The following is a 19043-nucleotide window of genomic DNA, read 5'->3' as shown; positions in this document are numbered from 1 at the left end:
TTGTTCTTATCTGTGTGCTATATTACCTCCCAAGAAAGAGACTTCAATGCACTTTAGTAAATCACTCTGGAAAAAAGAAGTCTGCCAAATGCCAGAAATGTAAATCTAAGCTACATGAAGCAGTCCACATATTGTTTCACTCTACTACCCAGCAAATCAGGCATAAAAACACAAAAATGTGTAATATACAAGTTTCAATGATACCAAAACTCTAATTGAGTATGACAGCTCAAGTTATTTTATTGTGTGGAAGTGAGGGTGTGTTTCTTTCTTTCTCTCTCACTCTCTTATATACCTGTCTGCACTGGAGGCATCGACACAGCATTGGACAGTGTTTCCAGTAGTGCAGGTCCAAACCCTCTTCGGTAAAAGACTTATCTCTCTCCCCACAAAATATACAAAGGCTGCAAAACAAACCACTATTAGAACTATTTTACTCTCTGAAACAACAGATCAGTTTTGATATAAATAAGAAGAACAATTCAAAGATTACTTTGATATATATCAGTGGGGGAACTGAACTCTATTTAAAATGTAATACTCAAATTATACATCACCTTTTATTTCAGTTAAAATGAAATAGAACAATAGACCAAGAAAGCATGTGATAAAGAAAGACAGACCAAGAGAGAGAGACAGAGTGAGAGAGAGAGAGACAGAGCAAGAGAGAGAGAGAGAGAGAGAGAGAGAGAGAGAGAGAGAGAGAGAAAGAGAGAGAGCAAGAGAGAGAGAGAGAGGTAGATACCTGTAGGGTGCATTTTATTAGGTTTCAGCATGACAGTCATCATACTGTTCACAGTAAACACTGAAATACAGGAAAAACATTTTCTAACAGGAACTTACTTGTCTAGGTAGTTTGGTATGGACTGGCCCACTTTTCCATCAGTACAGATGGAATGCGTTCCCTTTTTAACACCTATACAGAAAGGTAGACATTAAGACCCTCTAAATCTGTTCACACGTCTAAAAAAAGATGTAATGACCCAGAACACATTATACACACCTGCCTTATGTGACTTCTCCATTTTTCTCTCTGGTGATTTGTTCTTTTCCTTCCCCTTTTCCTTCATAAACAATAAGAGATGATTTCATTGAATAACTAATGGTAGCTATGTAGAAATGTTATAAAAACAACTCTTATTGTACTTCTACAGATTCTTAATATGATACTATAACTGTCAATTTCCAGAAGTTAAATTAAAATAAAGATGCTCTACCAGTCCAGTATTTTGGAAGCAGGTAGATTGTCGTGAAAGCCTTGCTAGTTTATCCCAGGGCTTGCGCTCTCTCTCTTACACAAACACATACACACACACACACACCAAGGGCAAATTGGGGTATCTAATGCACTTACTGACATGTATCTAAGGGGAAGGATGAAACTGGGGAACCCAAAAGAACCCATAAGAAACTCACACAGTAACCTGTATTATCAGAGCTGTGAGCTGAAAATGTGGATTGTTTGCCATGGAAGACATACATAAATTCCAAGACATCAAATAGTAATCAAGCTGTAAAGTCCCAAACACAGTAAGTAACAATGCTCTCCTCATCATATCCCTGTTTCTGAAAGGAAATATCATGCACTAATCTCCAAGGACAATGACTGCATGCATGGCTAATGAACCTACACTAATCTCCTTCAGAACAGCCAGTTGATCCTGCAGGCTCTTGATTTCCTGCTCCTCTTTCTCTACCACTTTCTGCACCCTTCCTTTTTTCACCTTAAGATAGAGAGAGAAAAGAGAAAGAAACAAAGATGATATAATCATGTTTAGACTGTTTATATTGCACTAACCTGAAGCACACTTTCCAGCCTGACATGGACAACATCACACCAAATAAAGCATTCTAGACAAAGAGTGTGACTTTGTGTCCATTACTGAGTCTCTTTGGAATCTTACACACTGGTTTATACTTGAGAAGCAAAACTAAAATCTTTTGCATTTCTAAACCTGGTATGTCCTTTTGTTACTGTAACAGTGCCTCTGGCGGTGAATGACATCAGTTACGACTGACTGACTTTTACCTGTGGTTGTGGAAGTCTGCCGTCTATCTTGGCAAAAGAGTCAAAGAGATGTTTATAGAGGATGTTTTTGCGAGTGCTTGGATCATCTGGTGGAAGGTAGCTCAGTATGGAACGTCCGTGGAGATGGTACATCATCTGGATGATCCGTACAGCCAGCTCACGTACGGGTGCAGCACAATGCTCCAGTGCTCCTGCTAGAAACTAACCCCACACAAACACATTAGATTATAATCATTGTAGATAACTAAAGTATGGTGCAAAAGCCTTCCCTATACAATATATTTTCAAATAGATTACAATCTAGTAGTGGGTGTGTCAGTAAAAAAGAGCAAATTTTATATTTCCAAATATTCACTTTCCAAAATATTTTTTTAGATGTTATTCTTAAATCTGATGATAATTAATTTTCCATAACATAACAGCATAACTCTGACTAAAAAAACAGGAATTAATGTTTCATGGATGTTAAAATAAATGCTAAAAATGTATAAATGGAAAATATGTATGTATTTAAAAAAAGTATCATAATACAGTTGGGAATAAAACGCACCAAGATGTGGAGTTATAGGAAAACAGTCAACTTCACATGTGGTCACGTCACAGCTTCACCTTGTTTATTATTTTTCCATGACTGCACACTGCATACGGTTTTATTCATTATAATACTAATAGTATTTTTCTTTGATATTCAAAAACGTAATATTTTGACAGCATCTTTTGCACAGTATTATCCGTAATTTACAATTATCTTGAGGTGAATTAATTAAGTTATATTGTGTGATTATTACAAGATATACAATAACTATGCTTGATAAGACATGTAAACACTGCATAAGACTGCATATGTCACCAACAAGTTCCTGCTCAGCATTCTGTCTCTTTTTGTTTCCTGTTCCCAGACTCAACTTTCTATTTCTCCATACACTGATGCTATTCATGGGCACCGTATCTCTCTTCCCCTCATTTTAATTACAGGAAACCTAATCGCGTCTCGGCTCAACGCAACAGCTCATCTCCCTGGAAACCAATGGCAGCAGGGAGGTATTTATCAGCGCTGACCCTTTTGGTAACCCAAAGCTACCCCTTTACCAACACTCTTTGTTCAGAAGTACAAGATTAAATGGATAAATAAATAAACCCACAAATACTTAGGTGAAAGTCCTCTGTCTGCCATGTCAAAAACATGCAAAATGCCACACATCACATTCAGAACGATTCATATTATTATTATTATTATTATTATTATTATTATTATTATTATTATTATTATTATTATTACTATTTTTACTAACAGAGAATATGTTGGAAACACACCAATCATATCTCAAATGTCATCACGGGGAAGTTCTTTTATTACACACTTTATGAAAGACATGACAACAAGTGAAATGTAACACAAATCCCAAACAATTTTTTTTATGAAACAAAGTGGTACAAAATTGAACTACACTAAATACCACCCAATGGTAATATACCCGTCTCTTTAGACCAGACCTGATTACAATCAGGTGTGAAAATTCAACAGCTATTCTTTTAACAGAACCTGAAGTTTACCCTTCAAACAGTCCCTGTAGGCAAACAGTTACTTGAGAAAATGCACAGAGAAGCTCAAATAGAGGACAAGAATTCACTAGGGCTGTGAAGACTGACAGAATTAATTGGAAGAAAAGAGAATTAAAGGTTAATAAAAATAGACATAAAAATAGACAGAGGAAAAGAGAAATTTTGAAAAATACATAAAGAAAAGTGGCCGATGTTAGTGATTGCATGGTTTACATGTAGATACATGCTGATGAAGGATTACATCTTAACTTGTTTGAGGCCAGCAGTGACTGCCTTATCCTCGTAACTCAGGGCTATGAGCCTAATACTGGGACACCAGCACCACCTACTTTGTTATACAAAAGCTCTTCTGTTTCAAGCTCATTCCTTAGGAAAGAGTATTTCACTGATTGATATGAAAGAGAGAATGCGGAAAACACAACCACCTTCACTATCACCTTTCTTGCATGATGTGGCCAGTAATTTAGAAAATTATGGCATATTTTAATAAAGGACTGAAAAAAATGAAAATACAGCATATAAGAGAGAATACAGAACCTACCGCTTCACATTTCACTATAGCAATAATAACACATTTTTAATCTGTTTATTTGACTGTGCAGATCATCAACTATACAAGTCCTTGTGCATGAGCTGTTACTATAGAAACAATAAAGTATTAGAAAGAAGGCATTCATATATTCTAATCATTTGAATTAAAACTGGCAATGCTGTCAGTATACAGTACTTTTTTGAGTGATCTGTTTTATTTGGACTGTTCTCTATTAATAAGGCGGAACTGTTCCCTTTTAATGAGGTTTTATAATGTAATAGGAGCCGTTTGGAAACACTAAAACATACAGTTAAGTAGTAGGATGGAAGAACATTGGGAGTTGCCCATAGAGTGAGATCATCTCTCCAGTCAAAGGGTATGTAGGTTTGTACTCATAACATGGGTGTAGCACAACTCCCATTCAAACTGGTCTAAACTGTAATTCTGCTTCTATGGGTGACATTCAGATGCAGCATCCTGGGCATGGATTCAGTTTAGGAATCAAGCCTCTGGTTTTTAGCAAAAGTGTAAGAAAATGAAGCTTTAAGAATGAAATGCAGGAATAGAATTATACACACTGTTTCATTTCATTGGAATTATCTTTCATAAGAAGGTGTGGAGTATTCTTATTTAAAAGCAGCTCTGAATGTAGTTCCTGTTGCAAGTTGCCAAGTTTCCAAATTTTCCAAGATTAAATTTCAAGAAGCTGTATTTTTTATATCTATAGCTATTAGAGAGTAATTGAAAACTTTGTTTCATGGTCATTACACAAAATATACTTAAAAGTATGAAGTTCTACTGTGTGATCAAAAGGTCATGGGTTCGAACCCCAGGTCCACCAAGCTGCCACTGCTGGGCCCCTGAGCAAGGCCCTTAACCCTCAGTTGCTCAGTTGTAAGTCACTCTGGATAAGGGTGTCTGCTAAATGCCGTAAATGTAATGTAAATGTATTGTGGTATAAATAAAGGATTATAAATTGTTGCCAAATTAATGTCCAATTAAAATAACAAAACAATTGAGATATGCTGTTATAAGCACATAATAAACTTTGGGTTGGTACTACGCTTTGTCTCACACCACACTTTTACTTATTGAGTGAAATGTTAACCAGCAGTTTTAGCTCCTGCTCAGAAAGTTTTACTGAGTTTGCTAAAAAAAAAAGATGTATTTAGAAATTTGATCAGTGAGAAAGAAAGGTAAGTGTGCTAAAATAAAAAGTGATGTTGGAATAAAATACAGTGTTGGAGAGTGATTTAGGGTATGGCCTGAGTTAGCTTGAGATCACTTCTTTAATTGGTTAAAAATAATAAATAAGTGAGGTCTTTACCAGCATGACGTTGCCAAGGGTAAAACCGGAGTCGTTTGTGCCAAGCGGTTCCAGAAGATTTTCCAGCAGTTCGAGTCTGCTGAGAGCGAGACGTGCAGGCATGCTGCTCTTTATGGGCTTTACTAGCTCACTGGGGACAAACTGCAGAGCTCGAACCTCCTTATACACAGCCATCTCCTGTGATACATACATAAACAACTATACTTTAAAATCGTCTTCTCAAACAGACTCTTGAAACACAAGTATACATTTAATACAGATATGTAGAAAATATTCACAATACAAAATGCACAGCACATGACTTTTTCCATTGCACATGGTTTTATGCCCATGTATTTAACACCTGTCTATGTAAACTGATGCAAGCTTAGAGATCATTCAAGAATTTGATGCCAGCACAAACGCGACAAAAGACTCCTTTCATAAACTGGATGTGCATTGGCTGGTTTAATTAGTGATTTCTGTGATAGACCAGTGAGCATTATGATCTAAGTGCTGCTTCTACACTAAGACAGGAAGTGTGTCAGTCTGGTTCTCAACTGCACACTCTCACAGGCAAATTCGTTAGCACAAGAGAAAGTGGCAGGAGGAGGGGGAAACCAGAGAAATGAGAAAAAAATTCTAGATGGAGTTTTCAAACAGAGAGACATTCAATAAGCATACACACTACAGAAACTATAATATGTATACTCATAATATTACATTTAATACATTCATACATATACTACAGAATGAAACAATTTATAGATGTTACACACACATACACACACAAACCCATGTGTGTCAATATTGGCATTCCTGCAGGACCCTGTACGACCTCACTAAGCCAACATAACAGCACTGAACTCCTGTAATCTTTGAGAAGCTGGGTAAAAACAGAGTAAGAAATCTTACTTTTTTTGCACTAGCATAAAAGGCATGTTCTGCAAATAATTTATCGACACCTAATTGCAGATTTGAAGACTTTCATTTGGTTTCTCAGATGCTAAAATATCTCAAACTATGATCTCTGGAAAAATGTTTGCCTCTCTAACATCCTCATAATTACTTGTATATGCAATATATATTTTACCTGAATAAAAGCGATGGCCAGTGTGCGGAGTCTCACTGTAGACTCCGCGGTCCGAGAGAGAAGACTTGGCCAGATGTGATCTACACAGTAAATTATCTCAGATCTTCCCAGCTGGTGAGAAGACACAAAATCCTTTAGAATCATCCTCAGCAGCTTTAGTGATGCCTGGAATACCTGCACAAGGTAAAAACCAATGTATGGACCAATGTATAAAATTATATATAAGCCTCATGAACACTACAGTTCATTTGTTTACTTATACAAAAGACAAAGCATTAAATCATCTACTAGTAAATATTTCAATACAAAACAGTCACCTTTTCCAGAAGCTTTTTTCCCTAATCATAGAAGTACTTTCACAGAATATTCAATAGTAAGAGTTGTTGCTTTTCTTTTATATGTTTGTTACTGTACAAAACTGTATTGAACCATTTAAAAGTTTATTTTAATAGCCCAGTACTTGAGTTTCTCAGTATTTCTTAAAGATCTATCTCAAATAGTTTGACAGTTTTGGAGAAGTTACATCAAATACCCAAATTATTAAAGAAACCTTTAGTTCAGAACCTGCATTAACAAGAACAAGTTCAGCAGCAAGCTAGAAGGCCGTATGTTTGTAATAAACTAAATCACAGATGTATTGTTCAAGAAATCCACAACGCTGCAAATCAGGACTCAGATATTGCTGTTACCTCAGTTGTATCTGCCTGTGATGACTATGAGCTAGTAACGACAGCGGTCCCAAAAGAACTTAGTAAACTACTGGGATGGCAGTTTCATGTATATAAATAAACCTGGGAGTAAAAGCATGACTCAAATATAATTGATCAGAATTAGCGGAACGGCTCGAGCAGTAGTCCCAGCTGCAAGGTGAATCACAGTTTCTATTAATGTGCTCAAAAAAGGACTTGGTGCAGATTCCACATATACAGAAAACTAAACAGAAGGTATAGAATTTTTAATATGATATTTTCTGTAAGGAGACACTTATTTTGAGTTTTTGGTAAGAGTCTGCAGTATAAGTGCTTGGTATCACTCATATTTTAGGACAGACTCTGATTAATTTCTTATAACAAAACAAACAATGGATTATTCTACATGTATTATTTTATTGCTTTTATAAATCCTGAGATTTTAGTAGACAGCTGCAAAGAGATGTCATTAACAGCAGCTACAGCAGCTGATTGTTAGTCTGTGCTGTTTATTTTACTAAATGGCCTGAGGGAGAGACCTTGTGGGAATGTTTCCAACACTGGGCCTGCATTGTTCGGCTGCTCAGAGCTGACATTTTTAAGAGTTTATGAATGAACCCCTGAAAAAAGCTGGAGCTGTAGGGGATCACATACTGGAATGCCACCATAGGAGATTAATCAGGCACGTGACAGCTGGATAAAGGCCCCGCAAACACGTGAAACTTCTCTGAAATTTGAGAGAAGTTCTAGGGGGTAGGATAATCGCCCCACATCAATACTTGCTCAGTGATAACATTTTTTAAGTGGTATTGCCTTTTATATATTTCTACTTGTTGGGGAAAGAAAATGAAGCTTACTGCATGTTATATCATAAATAAGACTTAAAATCATATCTATAAGCTAAATTAAAGGTTAGATAGCTAGATATTGGATAGCACACATAGCACAAAGATGAAGAAAGCAATTCTGAGAAGAAAAAATACCAAATGCAGAAGCAAATCTGTCACAATATTAAAATGAGAGACACAAACTCTATATGATGTTATAAAGCTATTTCAGGTGATACCCAGATGTTCTATTATAAGTTGATTTAAAGCAAACTGTACTGAGTAATTGTTCTAATAAACGGTTTAGTTTAGTTCTGCAGTTACAAGCAAGGGCGTTAGTCCCTTTAAAATGATCCCAGCCTGACTCAGAGGAAATCATTATATAAATACGTCACATACAACTAAATGGATACGAGTGGTTTTGCACCTTACTAAGGAAAAAGCACTAACCTTGAGGCATGTGAGTTTTGATTACATGTGAAAACATTGTTCTTAAATAAATGCATTTGCAATAGTCTTCCTGTGGCATCTATGACATTACCGCAACTGCCTGAAAATATACAGAAACAAGATCTGTTCATAGTAGTAGATTAATTATGTATATATTGTTTTAAATTTCAGAAGATGCTGATTTTGCAAATTTCAATTTGCTAAATGTTACATCAACCAGCAGAATATACAACACTTGGGAGATGTTTTTATTATTTTCCTGTGATATTATTTTTGAGATCTTATCCAGTAGTTTTTCTATTTTTTATTGGGAATCTTTTATTCCTGTTTAATAAATATACACATCAATATTTGAATTTATTTGTTTTCAGTTTAATCTTGGTTCAAATTTTTCATTGACCATTTCCTAGCACTAGCTTTCCTGCAGGGATTTGCTCAACAGTTGTAAATCCCTACTAAATGCATGTCACAGCCATTGCTGGGTGTCAGAACATCAAGAATGGTGTCTCTCTGGGGGCTCATAAACATCACAACCTTCCAGAAGTTAGCAAAAATTAGCTCTTGGTGAAGCACATTCATCAATCCTGGTTCCCCAAGATCCATGCATGGGATTTCCCCCTTATGCTAGAATCCCTTAAGATCTCTTAATGAGCTCACACTGGAGGTGGAAAAGAAAAATGGTTCCTCTGAAGACTTGCTAGCAATCAGGTCAGCAAGCAAGAGGAATAGGAGATCTGCAGAACTCCATTATGTAAACAGAGTTTGGCCCACTGGGAAATCGACAACTCCAAGGCATATAAGTGGACTGGACACCATCCGCCTACCATGCTTTCCCACAGGGTAGGTCTCCTCCTCTTGGGCATTAGTTAGCCATTAACACAAGACAGGTAATTATATGCACTGGTTACTGAAAGACATGCTGCTCCAGGGAGTTACCTAGAAACCTGGGCAGCAGCTAGGCATCACTGGGCACCTGCTCCAGGCTAACACAGCCCATGCCAGAGGCAGAGGCAGATGGTTATATATCAATGGTATTCATATCAAATACAACATCACATGATCATTGTTGTTCACAGAACCAAAGTTACATAGGGAACTAATGTTTTGATACATAATATTTGATGATGCAACTTCAGCAGCAGTGTCTGAAGGTAGAAACAATGAGTCATAACCTGATTGGTTAACCCACAACAACCTCTGTACTCAACAAATGACCAAAGATGCGGTCAGCAGGGATTTAAGAATGGGTTTTCGCATTCATTCAAAAACAGTGCAACATCAATGCAATATGAAAACCTATACTTAAATCCCATTAGTGGTTACTGGTACCTATAAATATGGTTCCAGTACTTTTATCTTAGACCAACAGTACTCCCTTTGTACTGCTTTTCTTTTATTCTCCTGCTATAATACATCTGACGTGTGTGTTGCGGCTGGGAAAATGAACAGAGACCGGGGTTTCTCCAGAGTAGGATTGAAAATCAAAGAAATTACATTTTGGATGTGTTATTAATTTTTAACAAGTTATGGAAAGTTTTTAGTCTCAAAATATATTTTAACATTGTTTTTCAATAGTTAGCTAAAACCTTTAAATATTTTTATTGCCCCTCTTTTAAAACCTACTAGTTCAGGTTCTCTATAAAGAAATTACATATTAAATTAATAATACTGATGCTCTTCGAAAACTGTTCGATGAAATAAAGACAACAGGACAACAGATACATCGAGGTCAGACTCACAGATGACACTTTATCAGTAAGTGCTTTCTTGCAGAGGAACACTGCTGCTCTCATCATGTTCATCAGTTCAGCTTTAGGGGTTCCTGGTGAAACCTCTGCTAGTTTCTTATACACTGCCAGTAAAGATTCTTCCCTACAAGACCAAGCTTTGGAGTAAGCTCCAGCCACCTGGGGAAGGAAAATGGCATAAAAAATTATAAGAAGTTCTTAGACAATAACAACACAGTCCAGTTCTAGATGTGTTGAAGTGAGCAGACATTCCCTTTGACAATTAGGAAGTGAAAAATAAAATAGTGCTATATTAGTAGATAAAAATAGTGCTATATATTTTAATTTCTACCTGCTTTGAGTTATTATTGAGTTACAATTCAGAAAAAACCCCACATAATGCTCACAAAAAAAAAGAAGCTTATTAGCCTACATAGATAACAAGCCATTTTCTAGGCTATAGATGCTCACCAGTCTATCTCCATAGACCTCTATGGGCAGAGCAGCTTCTCTCTGGGCATTCTCTGACAATGGCTCTGGTTCTTCAGTGACTTCAGGACTGCATGGGCTACCTGAGTCCAGTGGAGCAAGGGTTTGTCCGGCCTGAGGTTGCATCTGATTGTCCGATTTCTTCCTCAAGGCTGGTAAAGGCCTCTCATCATACGGCAAGGAGCTGACCTACAACAAATATATACACGTTCACGGTTATCCAGTGAAAGTTACTGTGAGCAGCTGTAGATCAATATTCACTCAAATAGTTGCACAGAGGGGTATTATCTTGTTATACCACAGTGCTGATTAATTCTGAAACCTAACTGGTGTTGATCAGAGGTGTATATGAATGTTTTTCTCCAAATACACTATAGTTTCTAACAAATAAAAACTGATTGTCACTAATGGGAACAGTAGTCAAGTCAGTTTTTCATGTTGTGAATTGACATTTAAAAAGGTGGAGCTAGATGTAGTATGTAAGAGCAACTTTCAGCTCATGCACACTCTTAACAGATGGAAGAAGCCTCTGTCGTCCACACACCATGCATGTGGTACAGATGGCATGTAATATGAGACTGAGAAGGGACACACAAAAGAAACCATTGAGACAAAAAGATAATAGGGATGCATATTGGATATTTTTAGATCTCAGTCATGGTGATAATAAACATCTAACATGCAAATATACCTCAGTCACTTTATCTGTCTTTTTTTTCCACTGATAAAACACAATGTAAATCAACAGAATAAAAAAAAAAACATTGTCTAAGTAGAATAAATGCCTAAAGTCAATGCTATAACAGATCCCAAATCATTAAAAGGTATGTTAAGCCATTCAGATTAGGCAAAATTAAATGGTTTTATATTACACTGTGTGAGTGTGACAGCATTTGTTAGGTTACAGTGTGAATGAGGTTCATAAAAACAATTATTTAAATCTTAGTAGACTGAAATATAATATAGATACACATTACAGTGGATATAAAAAAGTATACACACTCCTGATAAAAAGACAGGTTTTCTGTTGTGTAAAAAAAATGAAAAGTCAGAGCCTTTTAAAACTTAAGATCTTAAGATAAGATTTAAAGGAGCTTCAACTAAGTATTAGTTTAGAAGTGTGGATACTTATGTAACCAGTTTATTGTATATTTTTCTTTTTATATTTTTTCCCTCTGAAATGATTCTTATAGTTTTCCACTTTCATAGTTTTAATAACTTCTGAAAGGATTTATCTTGTTTTTTTTAACATCACAAAAAACATGCCATTTTAACAGGGGTGTGTAGATCTTTATATCCACTGTATAACACATACAGCCACCAAAGATTTTCCAAAATACAATCTAGAAAATTTTATAAGGAATCCAGAGTCATTTAAATTAAAAGGCTACATGGTTTACTTTATGACGTAATTACTTTATGAGACAGTTTATTTTTGTAAAGTGTAATGTGGCAGGTCTAAAGATATAATGTGTACTTATTCCGAGACTCACATCAATCTTTGGAAGGCAAGGTGTTGTCTGTGGTTTTGTTGCATTTGTGTTTTCCAGGATTGTTGGTTTCGGTGTAATTTGCTTGTCCTCAACTAAAGATACTTCCTGGTTCTTTTTCATTGTTGTTTCAGAGAGAGGCATGAAATGTTGGTGTGGATGAACACTCGGAGTGGGAACACTACAGTCTAACACATTCTCTGTAATTCTCTGGATCTGTAACAATGAAAGTAAATATCATACATTAGCCAGTAACATCATACATTGACATTAATAAAACATGCTGCATATACACAATAGACCACTTGTGTAATGGTATGAATCCTTTAATGTATAAAATAAGTGTTTGTTATTTTAAAGCGGATCACATTGTTTAATTTTAAAGCTACTTATCATATTATTTTATGCACTTCTTAACTTCTGTACATTGGCTTATTGGCTTAAATATTTACTTGAATACTACAGAGATTTGTCAAACATTTTCATGGCATTTTATACCTTTTACTGATTTTCAGCTGAATTTAATTAAATATCTGCAAACCAAGTTTTTAACAGCAGCTATATAAAAAAAGCCTCCACCAGCCTGTAATATTTTCTTGCTCTTTAAATTAACGTGAAAGTTAAAATAATTAAAGTCTTTGAAGGAGACTATCAGGGCATAAAGCTTGCTGACTGTTATAAAGCACTGACACTAGAGACTCGACTCATAAGTGTTAAAATAAACATTAAACGTTAAATAAACACCAGTGTGCTATAATATTAAATGCTCACTGGAACATTAATAATCAGCTTAAAATTTTGGTTTAAGTAATTGTAAAGATACTTTTTCATAAGAAATGAGGTGTGCAAAACCCATGGAACTGAATTTGAGTAATTGAATATTTTTACATGCTTGTTCTGTTTTGTACACCTATGTTCATGTCTTTGCATTGAACAATGAATTATGAGTCACCTGATATCGGCAATGATAGAAAAGCATTGTTCTTCCAAGAGACAGAACCATTCACTGTCAGTATTTAACCACACAAAAGGGACTCGGGAGTACACAGATATACTGTATGCAGTACAGAATTATATTGTCATATTTAGAGCCATTTTTTTGCATTTGCCATAAAAACAGTAGTAATATTTTTTCAAAACTTGTTTATTACTTTTTGTTGAATGACAACAAATAGTAATATCTAATCCAATACTTGTTTCTGTCAGTAACTATGGAGTTGCAAATATTATTATGTAATCTGCTACTGGTTACTGTCAGGAACTTTGAAGTTGCCAGATGTATTAAAAGTCCAGATGAAACTCTTCAGTGTGTGCATTGTGACTTAATTTACTGTGAAAGAAACATCCTACTGCCGTATTACCCAATCCTTCTGGATGCATAACTTGTGGAAAGAGATGGGATTAAAAAAATGGGATGATGTAAGTAAGAAGTATCCATAAAGGTAAGGGGAGACTGATGTTTGGATGAATTACTTAGTAAATAAGTCTTACCTGGCCCATATCAAGCAGGTCATGTAGCTCCAGTTGCTGGTATACTCTGAGTCTATAGGCCTCCATCTGCTCTTTTTTCTGCTTGGCTTTGTCATAGTCCTCCCTCTCTATGGCACTGTGCTTCTCCACATCATACCTGCCCAAACATTCCCCTACCTATATCAGAAAAATCATAGATATTTAAAAAACATACACCTAGTTTCTACACACACGCACACAATACCACTGAAATAATTGAGCGTATCCTCTCACAGAAGGCTTTCTCTTTGTTAATTTAATGAAAGAGATTTAAAAATATTGATAATATCCTTAAACAACATTCTTTCAAATGTTTTCGTTTTTTTTTATATAAGTAAGGTGCAAAAATGTCACATTTGCTGTTTCTATTTGTCTTACACATAAAATGTAAGCCATCCAAATGTAATTTTGGATCACAATGTACCAAAAAATGCCGTGTGATTACTCAAACAAGGCTCACAGCCAGTGCACAATGCAGCTAATTATGTGCAAAAAACCTCAAACGTAGAAGAATGCTAAGCACAAAAGGTTGTCCTGATAACTGACTGACACAGAAGAAACACACCTAAAAGACATTTATTGAGTTACATTGTGTCTTTACATTTGTGCTTTTTTTTTTTTGTTTTTCCATGAGGCCTTCAGAATCAAATTCTATAGAAAATTGTACACATAGAACTAGAATGTTTCAGGAATGTTCTAAGTCATGCTTTATTCTGCCCTAGCCTTAATTCATTGTTAAAAAGTTAAACATGCAGACCATCTATCTTTAAAATTCCTAGTGTTTCAAAAGACTGTTGCGCAAACAACGGTTGTACGTTGGTTGTTACATGAGACAAAAAAAAAAAAAAACAGCTTAAAAGCAGCCTTAACCTAAAGACCAAGAAATGCAGGGTATGCACTATAGATTACACTCTCATAAGGTCAAAAACAAAAGGGATATAACAAACAGGGACAAACAGGGACCTGCTGCTAAGAAACTGTGTTCATTCTAATGCTACTGCACGAAATATTGTTTGAACATTCAGTATTCACATACAGTATTTACACTGGTCGGCTGGCGCTGTTTCTGTTTACTGTTTATTGTCTTTTGTGTATTGTATTTTTTGTACTTTTTGTATTGTCTTGTAACTTTTTGTCTACACTGTCTTTTGTCCTACACTGTCATGTCTGTCTTGTTTGTCTTGTCCTGCACTGTTTGCACCAGGTTGCACAGTTGCACTTTATGTGGCTACGAGTCCTTAGCCCTGTGTTTTATGTAGCACCATGATCCTGGATAAACGTTGTCTCATTTTACTACAGTATGTACTGCAACAGCTATATATGGCTGAAATGACAATAAAAGCTTCTTGACTCTTGACTTTTAAATAAAGTATGTTTTGTGTTTGATTTAATTTAGTTTAATTTCGAGAAATGTAAAAAAAAAAAAAAAGCCTTTTAAACCTGCTCAACTGTAACATTAGAATGAATCCCTACCTGAAATTGTATTCTAAAATTAAAGAAGTTTAAAAGAAGTTATTTCTAAATAGTAACATTAACATTAATAATTAAACAATGAACTGAAATCTAATTAATAGATCAACCTTAATTGCTGCTAAAAACTTCATGAATAAAGCCTGCTAGACAAGTCAAGAACACCATCCAGGTTGTAAGCACAACTACGAATCTTATGTGGAAAAAAAAGAATGGACCATAACCACAGGTAGTTTAGCAAAACTCCTACACCATTATGAAGTACATGATACAACAGCAAATGTGTTTTTTTATGGAAGTAAAAAATACTACTGCAATAGTAAAAGAGAATTGTTTAGAATAAAAAACAGAAAAGAATTATGCCTGCACTGGAATGTAGGTACGCCCATGTAAAGAGGAACTGAACTTCTGAGACGCTTCACTGTGGTATGATTATAAGATATGAGCAACTTCTAAAATAACTAGTTTATAAGATTATTGTGAGATGGAACTATAATAAGCATGATAAGTTTAACATAATATATATTTTGCAAAACATTTTGTAATATTTGGTATAATAAACCTCATTATATACAAAAATGCCTCTTTTTTTTAGTAAAAAAAAAAAACAAACAAAAAAAAAAAAAACAGAAATTTTGAATTATTTTCACTATAGAGGCACAAAAGTATATTTCAAAGCCAGGAGATTTTTTTTTAAACCATTTTGACCATTTTTAATGTCAACAGATAATAAAACCTATTTTTTTCCAGGTCAAATTGACTTGAATACTTATAAATCAAAAAATTCTACAATGATCACAATTCTGTGTGATCAGCCTTACATTTGTGAACATTTTACACTTGTAATATCTATTTTGCCCACCAGATGTTTATTTAATTTATAAGCAATAAACCATGTGAAATTATGACATGTTTTTGAGTAAAATAAGTGGAAATTATTAAATATTATTTTGGATAACCACTGGCTGGTGTATGTCAAACATTAGTCAGCAAATCCCAAGGTCAAAGCTGACTGCAACTAAATTCATAAATAAGAGAGAGGAATCAAATATGATTTTAATATGAAAACACAAAGTGTGTGTGTAAAACTTATTGGTAGATAAGATATTGCCCCCAGCTGGACAAATGCATAACACAAGTGTGAAATATTTACAAATGAGTAGCTTTTGTTTTTTCTGAAGGCCTAATGAATTGCAATGCCCAATGCTTTTGTGTGTGTGTGTGTGTGTGTGTGTGTGTGTGTGTGTGTGTGTGTGTGTGTGTGTGTGTGTGTGTGTGTGTGTGTGTGTAGCATCAAGTTGGTAGATCATATTTTGCCCTCTGCTAGGCAAAGGCATATCACAAGTGTGAAATATTTACAAATGTGTAGCTGTTTTTTCCTGGAGGCCCAATCATTCCATTATACTTCAGGGAAAATGACCTTCTGTAGATCTGCTATGGCCTGTTTGATCTTTTTTGCCAGATGGTATCTCTCTAATCGGACCATTTCTTGCTTCTTATCATCCAGTAGGCGAATGATGCGGGCAACCTCAGGATCCTGGTACATGTCAAACGCCAAGTCATCCAATGGCGAGATAGACTCATGCTTATACCTGCAGACACAGAAAAAGTCTTAAAGAGCTGTAACAAGCAAAACATTTAATTTTTTTTCTCAAACTAAACCCATCATGCCCAACATAAAAGACCCACATTAACCAGAGTAAAACAAAACAAAACACACACACAGCAAAATAAAACACACAAACACAACAGAACTTTTACCCTGAATAAGAGCCATCCAGTGATGAGCTGTGCTGTGTGCTGCTAATGTACTGATCAATCAGCTGATCTCTTTTTGGCTAAAGGAAAACAAGGGAAAAGTAAAAAACATGGGTATAGATATTGTTCCTGCACTTATAAAAATCACAGTTTGGAAAATAGATGTTACATCTGAACACATCTGTGTGGTAACTCAATAGTAATATATCCATATAAATCCATAGCCATGCACTGTAAATATATAATTATGTGCAAAATGTTTTAACAGTTTCACTGGCATTATTATTATTATTATTATTATTATTAATAATAATAATTATTGCTATTATTATTATTTATTATATTGTTCCTAAATTAAACAGGGAACAAAATATTTCTTTTTTCAAGCATTTAAATGAGTAATATCCACATACTGTACATGAATGTTTATGCTCATGTTCACTATGTAACTTTATCTTATGTTCTTTGTCTCTGTTGCTGTAATGAGTCTCTCTGTGTTTTCCTTTGTTTCTGTCTGCTGTCATTCCCTGCTGTTAATTGTTGGCCCCGCCTACTTATTTGTTACCATGGACCATGGACAGACAGTTACTTTGTATTTCATTTTTTACCTGGTGGATGAACAGGAAATTCATTTCCTGTAAGCATTATATTTGCATTTATGGCACTTGGCAGATGCCCTTATCCGGAGTGACTTAGGCTTTTATCTTATTTATAAACAACAATTTTAAAATTGAGGTTTAAGGGCCTTGCTCAGGGGCCAAGTGGTGGCAACTTGTTAGACCTGGGATTCGATCTCACAACCTTCCAATCCATAGTCCTTAACCACTAGGACACCACGACACACCATAGAGTTCACGTCACTATTATTGTTATAAAATTCCTTCTGGTTCCAACATTAATGAATGTAGATATTATAACTGACCAAAAATAAAAGAATGTTTTGGAAGACTTTTTCTATCTGTATGTCACCAGTGCAGTAGATTTGCCTGCTAACGTGCTAAAACTGTGCTTGCACTGACCTTATTCTTTTACATAGAGAGATTACCAGAACAATAAGGAGGTTATTAAAGAAGTAAAAATAGAACAACAAAGAGTTAAGTGAACATGAGAAGTGTGCAGTGGCTCATAGACTCATCAATGTGCACTTTCATCTGGTTTCTTTCAAGTCAAATTGTGTCAGCTTGAGTCGTAATTGTCGGCTGTAATAAAATTCAGAAGCTAAGGAATTTGGTTCACATAGTGGCACAGTCTGTAACTAATATTCAAAATTAGATCTTCAATTTGTCACTTTTCTGGTTATCACATATATCTATCTGTCTGGTGTGTACGTTAGTGATGTGCAGGTCGGGTTTTTTTTTTACAAACCGCGGGTCCCACTTTTATGAAATTATTGGCCTGCCCCAGCCCGCCCCGCTGCAAAGTTTCAATTTCGTTACCTACCCCAACCCGACCCGCGGGACCCGAGGGTTATGAGACGACCCGTGCATCACTAGTGCACGTATATTTGCACCACCTGGTGGCAATGAGGTGTATTTTATGCTTTGACTTGCACTTACTATTGGGGTGCTATCGTTGCAGTCCACTGGGTCACCTAATATATTTATAGCCACCAACGCCACCTGGAATTAGAGGAAGAGAAAAAAATCATGAGAGATTATATTTTCTTTCATTAAACATTAACGTAGTAGATAAATTGCATCAGCAGAGAATTTGGTGCAAGTTCAAATCTGAATTCATTTCCACATGTCTGTTAATTGTAAATCAAGATTTTAGTTGCAGTCATACTGATATTGTTACTGCAAAACTGATAATAACAATCTACAGTCTTTCTTACACTGCATCATGGGAGTCCAGGAGATATGTTTGACTGTGTTTTTATAAATTTTGCTATCACACTAATCGAAAGAAAACAATCATTTTGATTAAATGAATGTTGGTTAATATTTTCATAGAACATGACAAAATATCCAGCTGTTTGAATATATCCTTACTTGCTGCATAAATTCATCCAGAAGAGAAGTGAAAAGCCAATACATATTTGACATTACAAAATCTACAATCATTACTAAATCTCTAATTTCTCTCTTTGCCCTCATCTTTAAAAACAAAGG

The 19043-nt window shown here is 35.3% G+C and overlaps 1 protein-coding gene across 1 annotated transcript in view; it reads right to left on the bottom strand.

Annotated features, from left to right (window-relative positions):
- The window catches only part of cep104 (centrosomal protein 104), a 31894-nt gene that overhangs the window by 8860 nt on the left and 3991 nt on the right, over nt 1–19043 (bottom strand). The window contains exons 5-18 of the mRNA XM_027133114.2: nt 18489–18551; nt 16936–17012; nt 16595–16766; nt 13687–13842; nt 12199–12411; nt 10688–10894; nt 10229–10396; nt 6524–6697; nt 5452–5628; nt 2030–2230; nt 1632–1724; nt 1004–1064; nt 844–916; nt 296–404 (exon numbers count right to left, since the gene is read on the bottom strand). Of these exons, the coding sequence (XP_026988915.1) occupies nt 296–404; nt 844–916; nt 1004–1064; nt 1632–1724; nt 2030–2230; nt 5452–5628; nt 6524–6697; nt 10229–10396; nt 10688–10894; nt 12199–12411; nt 13687–13842; nt 16595–16766; nt 16936–17012; nt 18489–18551 (1944 nt within the window). The remainder of the gene's footprint in view (nt 1–295; nt 405–843; nt 917–1003; nt 1065–1631; nt 1725–2029; nt 2231–5451; nt 5629–6523; nt 6698–10228; nt 10397–10687; nt 10895–12198; nt 12412–13686; nt 13843–16594; nt 16767–16935; nt 17013–18488; nt 18552–19043) is intronic.

This window comes from Tachysurus fulvidraco, chromosome 14, assembly GCF_022655615.1.
Source record: "Tachysurus fulvidraco isolate hzauxx_2018 chromosome 14, HZAU_PFXX_2.0, whole genome shotgun sequence".
Taxonomy (NCBI): Eukaryota; Metazoa; Chordata; class Actinopteri; order Siluriformes; family Bagridae; genus Tachysurus; species Tachysurus fulvidraco.
Note: the sequence above shows the minus strand (reverse complement) of the source record. Positions and strands in the feature narration are given on the sequence as shown.